Below are 12301 nucleotides of genomic sequence, written 5' to 3' on the forward strand. Positions count from 1 at the left end.
CCTCGGGCAGCACCACTGAGGGGAAGATGCATCACGGGTGGGGAGGGAGGGTGAAGCCCCTGCAGAGCACTTTGGGGTCCATAAGTGTCCCACAGAATGGCCCTGGGCAGAGTGCAGGCTGTGCTGCGCTCTGCTGAGGCAGGTGAGTTGTGCAAGTGGGGAGGCTTGGGCTGGCCTTTGAAGGATTTAGCTCACACATTGAAAATCTGTCTTTGAATGGGAACAAATGGTCCAGCCTTCCTTATCTTTTACTCCTGCCTCCTTCTCATACCGCGGAATAATGCAGATTAGAAGACTGCTGTGGAGCCTCCTCCCTCTGCTCTTTCCCATCTGTGCTGTGCTATCCTGACAGAGGTTTTTAACTTGACTACAAGGAAGAAAAAACAAAACAAAACCTCAAAAAAACAAACCCCCCAAAAAACCAACCCCCAAAAAATTACAAACCTCCCAAAAAAACAAACCAAAAAAACCACCAAAAAACCCAACCAAAAAAAAGAAGAAACAAAAAAACCCCAAAAAGAACAAAACCAAAACAAAACCAAAAAAAACCCCAAAACACCCCAAAAACCTAAGCTAGAAATAAACCCCACAGCCCCTATATTTCCTCTGCAATTGCCCCAGTCCAGAACTGCAGCCTGCTGCTCTCAGTGCCTCTAATTAGCTAAGCAAGGCAGGCACTCATTATTCCCACCTGGGTCACTCTGCAGCTGGGAAAGGGAGCCTTAAGCCCTACATGGCTCCAGAATAAATCGGTGAGAGGTGGATCTGTGCCCCGTGCCAGCCCCTGCTGGCAGCAGGACCCTGGGTGCCTTTGGGTGGTGGCAGGGGTGGTGCTGGCAGGGATGTCCTGCAGGGAGGGTGGATGTGCTGGCACTGCTCCTCTGCAGAGATTGGAGGTGCTATCAGCTCAGATTTGGGGAGGCACTTTGGGAGGGGCAGATATTTGTCCCAGCGCTGCAATTTTAGCTGTTCTCCTGCTGTGAGTGCCTTGCTGGAGTGGCTCTGAGGGCAGATCTCTGTGGGGAGACAGGGAGGCTCTTGCACAGTGGGTATGGCTGCAGTGACAGAGTTTGGCTTGATACTGATGTGCTCTTTCATAGCCATAACTTCAGAAACAGCTAAGCAAATCCATCTGCCAGCTTAATTTTAAAAATTAGATGTGGTTTTTTTTGCAAAAGTTATGGTATAAGACATAAGTGAACACCAGAACTATTCCCTGTGCTATCACACAACTATTTCTGTCCTTCCAGATCAAGTTTTTCTCAGATCAGCTGTTTTTTTTCAGCTGTGGTTGTGCATCAAACCCCAGTGTAGAGCCCAAGGTGATGGGTAAAACACATACATGTGGGGCAAATCAATCAGTCTCAGGCAGTTTGTAGACTTTACTTAAAGTCTGGATTCACCCAAAATGGGCAGGTGGAGTGAGTTTTAGAATAGAAATAAGTGTTTGGTTCCTTGTTAAGTTCATTATTATTTTCAGGAAATTGATGCTAAACCATAAAAGGCACCTCTCTAGGAAAGGACAAGAGAAGGATGGGAGTATCTGCTCTGCCTGGAGGCAGGAGCTGGTGAGGAGCACTGAGCACTGGTGAGTCCTCAAAGGCAAATCTGCCTCTGTCCTTCCCCCTCTGTTACAAACAAACAGCACAGCCAACAGCAGGAAAAGGATAGGGAGTACCTAAAATACTCCCTGGCACTGCAGAGTTCTGCCTTCCTCTGGGGGAGTACCTAAAATACTCCCTGACTCTGACCAAGTCTTGGCACTGCAGAGTTCTGCCTTCCTCTGTGTCCCCACCTCAGAGGTGGGAGGAAATTTGGAGCTTAGAAGGCCAGTGATGGAGGCTGGCATGAAGGACACCCTGTCAGAACTGGGATTTTTGGGGCAGAATGATCACTGATACTAACAGCACTAAAAAACCCAAAAGGATAGTATTTTTGCCAGCTCTTTCCTTCCTGTACTTTTTTTTTCTCCGTTGGATCAAAGGAATTAGTTTGGCTGGTTTCTCTTTTATTTCAAGTCATTTTTGCTTTTCTTTCTGTTTGTTCATCTTCCCCAGAATGGTCTTCAAAGTTGAGGTTGGAAAGGCTGCAGGGGAATTTTAGTTGTCTGGTTGGTTTATAATTAATATCACTGTTGTAATGGTATCTGAATGTTTTGCTAAATGAATTTTTGCTTGCCTTTGCTTTCAACTGGATTTCTATGATGCTGCTTCAGACAAATGGTAGCCCTCTCTCATGGGAAAGGAAAATTAGCTGAACAAAGTATTTGCTTTGGAAAGATGAGGGTGGAGTTGTGATGGCTGTTCAGAGATTCTGAATTAGAAAGAGAACTGATAAATCCTGCACCATAAATCTCCCACCCGAGGTAGGTGAGAGAGAACTTCTCTACCACATCCCTCACTGTGCCCAAACACTACCAAGGAGATTTTAACCATCAGGACTGGCTAAAATCTGTGTACAACATTGCCTCTGAGAAGATAGGATCCCTGAAAACTCCATCCCCTTCCCTCCCCAAATGCACATTTTCCCTGTGGGAACTGAGCTCTCCCCCCATGGAGTCTAGGTAAGGTTGCACATTTTGTGTCCCTGGTAGGAGCACAAGCATTTGCTGGGTGTTTGTGTTCACAAGAGGTAGTGGGAGGATTTGCTGTCTGCCTGATGTGCTGGTTCTCTGATTTGAGTTTCTTAGCCCCCTCAGGCTCAGCTGTGGCTCACTGCCAGGATTTGATCATATTTTCAGGACAGGATGAATTACTCTTTATTGCTTTTTCACATAACAGACCAGTATCATTTAGGATGGAAAAGACCTTTATGGTCATCAAGCCCAAGCATTACCCAGCACTGCCAAGCCATGTCCCCAGTGCCACATCTACATGTCTTAAACCCCAGTGCTGGTGACACAACCACTTCCCTGGGCAGCCTGTTCCAGTGTTTGACAACCCTTTTGGTGAAGAAACTTTTCCTGATATCCAATCTAAACCTCTTGAAGCCATTTCCTCTTGTTATATCGTTTGTTACCTGGAAAAAGAGACCAACACTCACCTTGCTACAGCTTCCTTTCTGGTAGTTGTGGAGGGTGAGAAGTTCCCCACTGAGTCTCCTTTTCTCCAGGCTGAATACCCTCAGCTACTCTTCATAAGGCCCTTCTTTGGGGGAGGGAGGGGATGTGCCCTGTAATTTAGTGACCATTCATTCTAAATGAGAAGGTTAATAGCTTGGCCACTTCATATTTTAACCCTAAGCTTTTCCCTTCTCTAATTGTAAAGCATAATAGGTTTTATTTCCATATGGCTGTTCCCTGTGGGGCTCTGTCTGGATGTATAAATCAAAGCCTTCCTGCCACATTTTGGGGCTTGGGGGCAGATTCTGCCCTCAGGAGAGCATGAAGTAGGGTCACCCAGCTGCCAGCAAAGTCACCCCATTTTTCCTGCACTGCTGGGAGCAGGCAAGGCAGAGATGGCCACTCAGGTAAGTGCAGGATGGTTGGGTGCTGAGGACTTTGCAAATGGGATTGTTGATCTGGGTGATTAACTTAGAGCAGCTGGGTGTTTCTGGTGCCATGGCCTAACAGGGCAGGCAGTGTCCTGGGGGCTGGGGCACAGAGACAGAGCTGCTGGCATTCATCCCTCTCCTCCCAGCAGGAAAATGAGGCTTAGGCATGAGGGTGAACCAGGAAGGCTGGGTGTGGGAAACCCAAACCTCGAAAGCTGTGAAGTGTAGAAGAAGGAATAAATCAGCTGGCCCTTCTCTTGCCAATTTCTCCTTTCTCCTTTCTCCATTGCCTGTTTACTTGTATTTTCACTGGGTCACAGGTTTGAAACAAGCCAGTGCTTCCACAGGCGCAGCCGTTCCACCACAGACAGGTGGTTTGCAGCAGGATCCTCATCTTGAACTCAGGGAAAAGCAGAAGTGCACTGGCAGAGCTCTCTGGGGAGCTGGGAACAGGAACCTAGAGGTTCTTCTGGCCAAGACTGTGATGTGTTTATCAGATCTCTGTTCAGGAGCCTGCAGCATCCTTCCTGCCTAACTGTAAGGAGCACCAGCAGCTTGTAGTGATATCCTGCTAGCATGGGAACCTCTGGAGCTGAGCCTCAGGTGTTGGGTGAGAGCCGCTGAAAGTGGAGGAGTCAATGGATGACAGGGTCACTAACAGTGCAAGCAGTTCTCTTCTTTCCACTTCTGCACTGCTGCTTTAAACTGGGCTGGTGACAAAGAGAGCTGAGCAGCCACTGTGACTGTGTGGCTGCATCCAGCCCTGGGGAGGCTCTGAGCTGATTTTCTGAGCACCAGGCTGAGGTACAGGTGTGTGCTTGTGGTGCCTTGGAGGATGAAAGTGATACCTGCAAAGTGTAAAGCCATTTCCCAGCCCCTGTGGAAATGCAGTGGGAGGAGCAGGTTGCCTCTTCCAGGTTCTGTCAACCTTTGGCTATCCAGGCCCCCCAACACAGCTGCTGGAGAGGCTGGGGTGAGAAGGGGTGCAGGCAGCCCCTGTCCCACTTTCAGCATCTCAGGTCTTTTCTAACAGCCCCTGGGCTCAAGACTGTGCTCCTTTCTCTCTTCACCCAAGACAGAAAAAGCTGAGTATCTCAAAACTCCCCAGTTACAAGCAGGAGTGCTCTGGGAAAGGTCTGGAGATGACCCACTGGATTAGTCACTAGCTCTTTTATTCTGAGGCTGGGCACCTAAAATCCCTTCAGCCCATGAATCTGCCAGCCATTCCCCATTTCCAGCTGCCTACAGTCACTTTCCTCCAAGTGACTTGACAGGTTTTGAAAGTCTTTCATGGACCTTGTTCTGTTTCCCTGACACTGGAACCAACATTGTGTCTAAACCAGTTTAAATTATGTTTATCCCAGGTCAATTTATTTACACATACCAGATTAAGTAAACCAGTAATAGTGTAGCTTAACTGTTTCAAGAGCAACTACATTAGGAATCTGGAAATAAATAATTTTTGTTACATGTCAGGGAGATTTTTCTACAAGTAAGGCAGACCTCACACTAAAGCCAATACTGGGGATGTCAACTCCCTGCCCTTGGTATTTACAGAGAAACTGGATTAAGTCACTCCACCTCATGTAGAATAATAATGTTTAGCATGTAAGCAGCATTTTACAATTTCACAGCAATAAACACAGATACCATGGTAATGAGAACTGACAAGGCACTAGCATTAACTAATTAAGTCTTGCAACTTCCCTGAGGTATCTAAATATGACCATTCCCATTTCACAGATGAGGAAAATATACCTGAATTGATTTACTCACAGTCCCAGAGCAATTCAGTGAAAGAGCTGGACCCATGACTCAGTCCTGCTAATGTTTGGATGGCTGCTCAGCCCTCTGTGAGGCTCTCCCTTATTTCTGGACCCCTGCATCAGCACAGCCTGGTATCCCATCCTTAGCAAGATTTAGAGATCAATCACTTACAGTTTCTGCTGACTGCTGTGGAAGGAATGGGATTTGAATGCCTCTCTAGCCAAATGCAGCAGCAAAGTGTGGAGGTATTGGTGATGTTGGAGGTGGAGGCATTGGAAATGGATGCTGGTGAAGCCACAAGTTAGCACTGGAGAGCTGCACTCCCCACAGAACCAGCACAGCAGAAAAGCAACTGGCAGATGGGTGTCAAATGAAGCTTTGGAAAGGCTGTGTTGGCTGAAACCACCACGGGCTTTGCCTTTCCAGCCCCACCACAGCTGCAGGAATTGGTGTGCACACAAGTCTAACCTGTATGGGCTCAGTGGTTTACACCAACACTGCATCTGGCCCAGAAACCTCAGTGGGAGCACAGCACTGGCACCAGCACTGAGCAGGAGCCCCTTTCCTCTGTGCAGGAGGTGCTCAGCACTTCTCACAGCGTGTGAGGTCAGCAGCTTTACACAAGAGGTGCAGCTTTCCCTCACATCACCTCTTCAGGCCCAGGCTACAAAACCTGGTTACCACAAAGAGACTTTCAGCCACTCTGCCAGCTCTGCTCACACACCACCAATCCCCCTCTAGGAAGGTGTTGAACAGAGACCTGAGTTGTCATGGCTTGTAAGCAAAATGGAATTTTAATTCCCCTCTAGGAAGATCATCTGTCTCTGCTGGAGTGACTGATGAGGATGGTGCTGTGCATGGAGCACTGCCCTGCTGTGCAGCATCCTCTGCATTTCTCTGGAGCTGTTCTCTCTGCCTGTGAGTGCTTCACTCCTCAGCACAGAGTGCTGCACCTGAGCCAGAGGAGCTCAGGCTGTGGGTGAGTCCCAGTGAGCCCTCAGTGCTGCTCAAGGCAGGCTGCAGGAGCCAGTCCTGGAGCACACTGCACACATATCAGCACTGCTAACTGCTGCTCTGGAAACAACTAAACATCTCCTTGTTTATGCCCAAATACTGCTGCCTGCCTGTAGAATAGCTGTGGGCAGCAGGAGCAGGGACAGCAGACCCAGGGAGGCACAGAAGTGTAGGGGTTTGTGTGTCTCCACTCTGCTTCCCAGTGAGGTTTCCAGGGCAGATCACTGGCTCCCCATCTTGTTCTGTGGCTGTTCAAGCCAGCCTGTGTCTGACTCATCTCTCTGCCAGATGTTCCCAGCAGCAGCTGTGAGCATGGATGACCACAAACAAACCCCCACACAGCAGTGGGCCCCGCTCTGCTGCTCTTTGGGGAAAGATCCACATTCCCTGCCTCCGAATCCACTGCCACAAATTCTCATTTGCCTGTTGATTGCTCTCTAGGGGACAAAACATCAAGTTACAACCTGTGGTTTTCAGCCCCAATGGGTTAGGAGCAGAAAATCTGTTGAGACCTAAGGCTTAGATCTGTTGGTTTGATATGTAGCTCAGTAAAGCACACAGGAGAGGAGCTGTGATGGAGGGTGCTTTGCCACATCAGTGCTAGCCAAATTCCCAGGAGGGAGATGCTTTTCAAGGAAGAGAGTCCATGCAAGCTAAAGAGGCCCAATGTTGCTAATTTTCTGCCTAAACCAATGGTGGTGTGTGCAACTGCTGCTTTGCTTCATGGAAAGTGTGGCTCCACTTCAGTAATGTGAAATTACTTCTCCTTTCCAGTGGTTCGTTCAGCTGAAAATAGTGTTGTGGAGTAAATATCTGGGGTGTTGCAGAGAGAATCCATCAGATTCTCAGATGCTAGGTCAGGTTCTCAGAGTGGCTGTTTTCCCATTAGCTTTCACATTGGATAAATGAAACGTGTACATCCAGGAGACAAAAGAAACAGATCTTTTAGAAGTGTCCATGACATAGCAGCTGGGTCTGCACCTGAGGAGCTGGAGAGTGCATTCCAGCCAAGCAGCAGGTTCTTCAGCAGAACCTCAAACCCACACTGCTCAGGATGCAGGCTGCAGGAATCATGGAAAACCTTCTGGTGGCTCAAAGCTGGAGAGAAGTGTTTGTGTCCCAGCTAAAGCTGCAGCCCTGTTGGTGGTAGCTGAAGGGTATTGATATCCAACCTCAGCAACAGACCTGTGCAAGCTGGTTCACTGCACCACAATGCCAAACCAGTGGGAATGGCACTTTTCTCTTGTTCTACTTCTGTTTCCAATTCCTGTCTCCCACGCTTTCCAGTTCTCTCTCATGCCTCCATTTCACAGCTGTTGTCTGTGCCCACCCATCTCTTTTCTATCCTCTGCCTTAACAACTGGCTCTCTTTTTTTATTGACTCCCTCATCTTTTCTCCTGACAACTTAAAACTTCATTGTTAGGCTATTGAGACTTTCTACCTTCCTCATCTCACCTTCTCATGCAGCCCTCAGCAGCATCCCACTCACCAGCAGACCTTGCCTTCACTGTGCATTTCTTGGTTTATTCAGCTTATCCCTCCCTGACTGCCATCTCTCAGACATTCCCCACTCTCTCTCTCCCTCACAGCATTCCAGCTTCTTCCACTCCACGAGTGTTTGTGACTACAGACTTTTCCTTACTCCCTGCTAATTAGCATTAGTATTTACTTCCCCCTCTCAGAGAATTTACCAGTTTCTCTCATCCCTTGTGTCTCTCTCATCCTACACAGTCTCTTGACTGCAACCCTGTCTTCTATTTCAAATCTGTTTTGCTCTCTTTCAACCACTCCTCTTGGCTTTCATGCCTCTTATGTCAGCCCCTTGTGTGCCACTGCTTTACCTACTTCTTAGGAAATCATAACTACTCGCTCAAAAAAAGGTATGCAACATGGCTTTTTTTTTTCTCTTGACTCTCCTGGTTTAGTTAAAAGAAGCAAAAATTCTCATCTGCTTCCACACCTCTTCTGCAATCCCTCTGGCTGCCTCCATGACTCCAGCTCTACCACTACCCAGAAAAATCTGTGCCTCCATTTTCACTGTGTGTGCCTCAGTTCCCTTGATTTGTTGTTTGAGTAGGAAAAGCAGATCCAAGGATGAAAGGCAGACCTCCCAGTGCTAAATACTGCAGCCCCTGCTCTGCCCGGGAATGCTTTTCCACTGTGCTGTAAACCAAAAAACCTCTTTACTCAGGAAGCATTGAAAAGGGAACAAGGGACTTGAAGATGGATCAAAATATGAAGAATCCTAGAAGATAGAAGTAGCTTGGGGTGAAAGTAGGTGGCTAAAACACATCTGTCTTCTACTTCATAACTCAGCAAGAAGAAGGAAAGGCAGTGAGAGTTGCTGGTGTTAGATTGTTGAGGGAGGTAAACAAGAAGAAGGAAGCAGTAAAATTCAGACAGGCTAGAAAAGGGAGATGAAGCTCTTCACAGCCAGAAATGCAAAAGTTCTGTTTTGAAGGAGCAGAAATTTTAGGCTTTATCTATTGTTAAATCATTTTCCCCTGAATTAGGAAAGCTTGAACTTCCCAGAGCCAAGTCCTTCTGAGAATGTGCTGCCAGTAAGAACAGAATCTGAGATTTGGTGGGTCCTTCTGCAAGTTTTCTTCCTTTTGATTCCTTACAAGGGAAGACTGCAGTTCCTCCTGAACCTGGTTTATAGGAACATTGTCCACTGGCTTTAGCTTAAAGCCAGCCGGTGGAAATGCAAGGAAGTTAAGAGTTCTTTAAAAAGAGATCTTTATTAATGATAATATCACTTCAGCTGGTGAGGAACTGACCTGTGCCTGTCAGTAATCCATTATCTTTCAGAGACAGCCTGCAAGAGATCTACCTGTCATCAACCTAGCATTACATTTAAGCTTTAGATCAGTGTTTCTGGAGAAAGTGGAAAACACTCCTTCCTTCTTTTTGTTTCTAGATTAAATGATTTGTCATACAGGAATGGGGACATGCAGTCCCTGCAACTCTACAAACTTTTTTAAAATTTAAATTTGTTTTTGGCACTTTGGTTTGGTTTTTTTTTTTCCTCCAGAAAGTGAGCTCACAACTCCAGAGATGACCTGGAACAATGAAAACAAGAGGCTTTGATTGGGTCCATCAGCCTCTAGTGTGGCTCTACATGGTACAAGGACTCAACCTTCAGCCAGTTTGGGAAGAAAGGATGAGAAAAAGCACAGAAAACAGGGGAGGAGGGTAAGTGTGGAAGGTAGAGAGCAGCCAGGACTGGATATTGAGCTAAAAAATCAGTGGTAGGGGAAGTCTTACCAGCAGCCTAGGCAAAAAGAAAAAAAATATCAGAGGAAGAATATAGCATACTTGGAAAGGACACTGGCCAGAGCAGGCTTTGGTTTTGTTAGTTATGGACAGGAAACTCACAGCCAAAGGTGGCTTGGAAGAGAAGGAGCACATGGATCAAAGAAGAGGAAATGCCATAGTGTATTCACCAAGGCTCTGCCTACTGTTGAATAGCAGTGGGAGAGCAGAGCTTTTTGTGCTTGAATAAGAAGTTTAAAGAAGTCTTTTAAGAACAGTGTAAGAATCTAGAAAAAGGAAACAACCTGAAGTGATTGTGGGCAGCCCCTAGCATCCTGGGATAAAAAGAACAATGTAAGAGAAAACACAGTCCAACAGAAATAATGGGGACGATAGAGGGAGCCAAATTAATTCAGAAAAACATTAGGCAAAATTGGTACCGTAGCTCTTCTGACAAAAAGAGAGATTAGGAGTCTTCATTTAAAGTTCACAAAGCTCTTAGCAGGGTAGAGAGTGGGGATACTACAAAGCTGTTTGACCCAGTGTCAAGAACAAGCAAAGATGCAGCAGTAAGATAAGCCACAGCTGGACATTGCAGGAATTCAGGGAGGAATGTCAGCACGGAGCAAGACAGAAATGCAACATAAACTCCCCTTACATGGCCAGGGCACCAAAAGTTAGCTCCATGGAAGAACTGGGCGTTAGGTAATGCTGTAGAATTCTGTAACTAGCCCAGAGGAAAGTGTGCCTGAGGCTTTGTCACCTCTAGATCTTTCACACAGAACTGCTGATGTTTAATAGTGATCCTGCATGCTGACACAGTGCCCTGAGCTGGCCTGCCCTCTCCTCTCACAGTTACTGCAGGGAGCTGCAGCTGGCTCAATCCAGTGCAGGCAGACACAATACACAAGAGATCAGATTCTGTCTTGCTCAAGACCAAGTCTTGCAGTCATTGTGCCTTGAAACACAGGCAGGGTTTCAGTATAGCATGTTGGACTCCTTCAAACAATAAATGGACCAAGTCAAAAGCTTTTAGGGAAAACAGATGCAAAGGCTGAACTTAGAAAGATAACTAATGAACCACTTAAAAAATAGAGTACATTTTGGCAAAAACCTTGGTGAGGGAGGCATAGGAAATCTATTTTCTGTGTGCAGCTTACAGCGAAGGAAAGCAAGGTCTGTGTCTGAAGAAAAATCAGGGGTCTGATGACACCTCATGTGCCATCCTCTCAGCCATGCCATTTCTCAAGTGACCCTCACAGGCCCACAAAGAGCACAGCAGTTGCCACACCAGATGAGCCTGGTAGCCTTCCTAATCCAGTCTTCTCACTCCAGCAGTTGCTACCCTCTGATACTTCAAAGAAAGGTGCAAGAAACCCCATAGTGGACAATTATAGAATAACCCGCCCACAAGGGAAGTTTTTCCCTAATCCCTCACCATCAGTTAGTGGTTATATTGTGCCTTGAAGCCTGACAGTTTATATCCCTTCTAAAATTTATTTATATCCTGTCTAATGTGACCATGAATGTTCTTGGTATCCATATAAATGTCTAATCCTTTTCTGAATCCTGCTAATCTCCTGGCCTCAATGAAACCTCGTGGTAACAAATGCCATGTGTTAATTACACATGGTACAAATATTTCCTTGCACCATTTTAAATTCGCTTCCTTCCAATTTCACTGGGTATCCCTTGATCCTGCAATAGGAAAAAGGGCAATGAAATTAGAGCTTGTTCATTCTTGCTGAGCCACACTGCTGCTCCTTGATTTGTTTCTTCTCTAAACCAGCTTGTTCCCATCCTCAGCCAGTTTTCCCTGGTCAGGCTGAGACACAGCACAGGGCTTATACCTTCATCTTACTCTCTGTTGATATGTTCATTTTGAGTGGAAAAAGGGAGAGGAAACCCTGGAGATCTCAGAAGTGCACGCTGAAATCAGACTGCTTTATGTCAGCAGGTGTTAGGATGGCACTGAGTGATGCCACCAGCCTTTCCCTCCAGGTCAGAGACAGAGCAGGCAACCTGCAATGTGTGAACCTGAATCTGCAGCCTGAACCCTCGGAGCTTCAGGCTGCTCCTGGAAGGGGATATCGCTGTCCCACTCCAACTCGGGCATTTCACTGCTTCCTCGCATCCACGCTAGTTAAGACCAGGCTGTGGGATTAGCGCAGTCCTGAAGGAGTTGCCCTCAGCCACAGCCTAACCCTGCACATCTCTGCTTGGCCATGACTGTGGTTGAACTCCGGTTTCACGCTGGTTTCACTGGAGCTAAGCTTAAGCTGAGGCAGAGCTGTGCACAGTGATCCTTGGCAGCTGTTTCGAAGCTGGACTGTGGTGCCCACAGAGAGCTTGTCAGGTGCTGCAGTGACAGCACCCGAGGTCACAGCTGCTCGGTGTTCCACTGGAACTCTGGCCCATTAACGCAGCTCCACAAGCAGGTAACTAATCCCTATTTGTCGCTGAACGTTTTCCCGCAATACCATTCAAAACAGGGCAGCGTTGCTCTTCATTTCCGAGCCGGGAGGAACGGGGGTACCGGGAGTGTGGGTGACACGCAGAGCTGTCCCCGGGCACCGGAGCGCGTCCGGCTCCTCGTGGCAGCCTCATGCGGACAACAAGAAGCGCCGCTTGGGCTCCCTCACTCAGAGGCACGAAGTGGGAGCAGAAACACTCGGGGATTCCCAGGGGTTCGCTGCACCAGGAGCCATCCCCGGCAGCTCCCGGTGCCAGCGAAGGGACCGGCACCGGGACCGGGACCGGGACCGGCGGAGC

At 47.5% G+C, this 12301-nt stretch overlaps 1 protein-coding gene across 1 annotated transcript in view; it reads left to right on the forward strand.

Annotated features, from left to right (window-relative positions):
* Positions 1 to 3456: 3456 nt before the first annotated feature.
* Positions 3457 to 12301, forward strand: part of LOC102036260 (cat eye syndrome critical region protein 2) — a 108328-nt gene continuing 99483 nt past the window's right edge. The window contains exon 1 of the mRNA XM_031060520.1: positions 3457 to 3468. Within this exon, the coding sequence (XP_030916380.1) occupies positions 3457 to 3468 (12 nt within the window). The remainder of the gene's footprint in view (positions 3469 to 12301) is intronic.

This window comes from Geospiza fortis, unplaced genomic scaffold (genome assembly GCF_000277835.1).
Source record: "Geospiza fortis unplaced genomic scaffold, GeoFor_1.0 scaffold13, whole genome shotgun sequence".
NCBI classification, from domain to species: Eukaryota; Metazoa; Chordata; class Aves; order Passeriformes; family Thraupidae; genus Geospiza; species Geospiza fortis.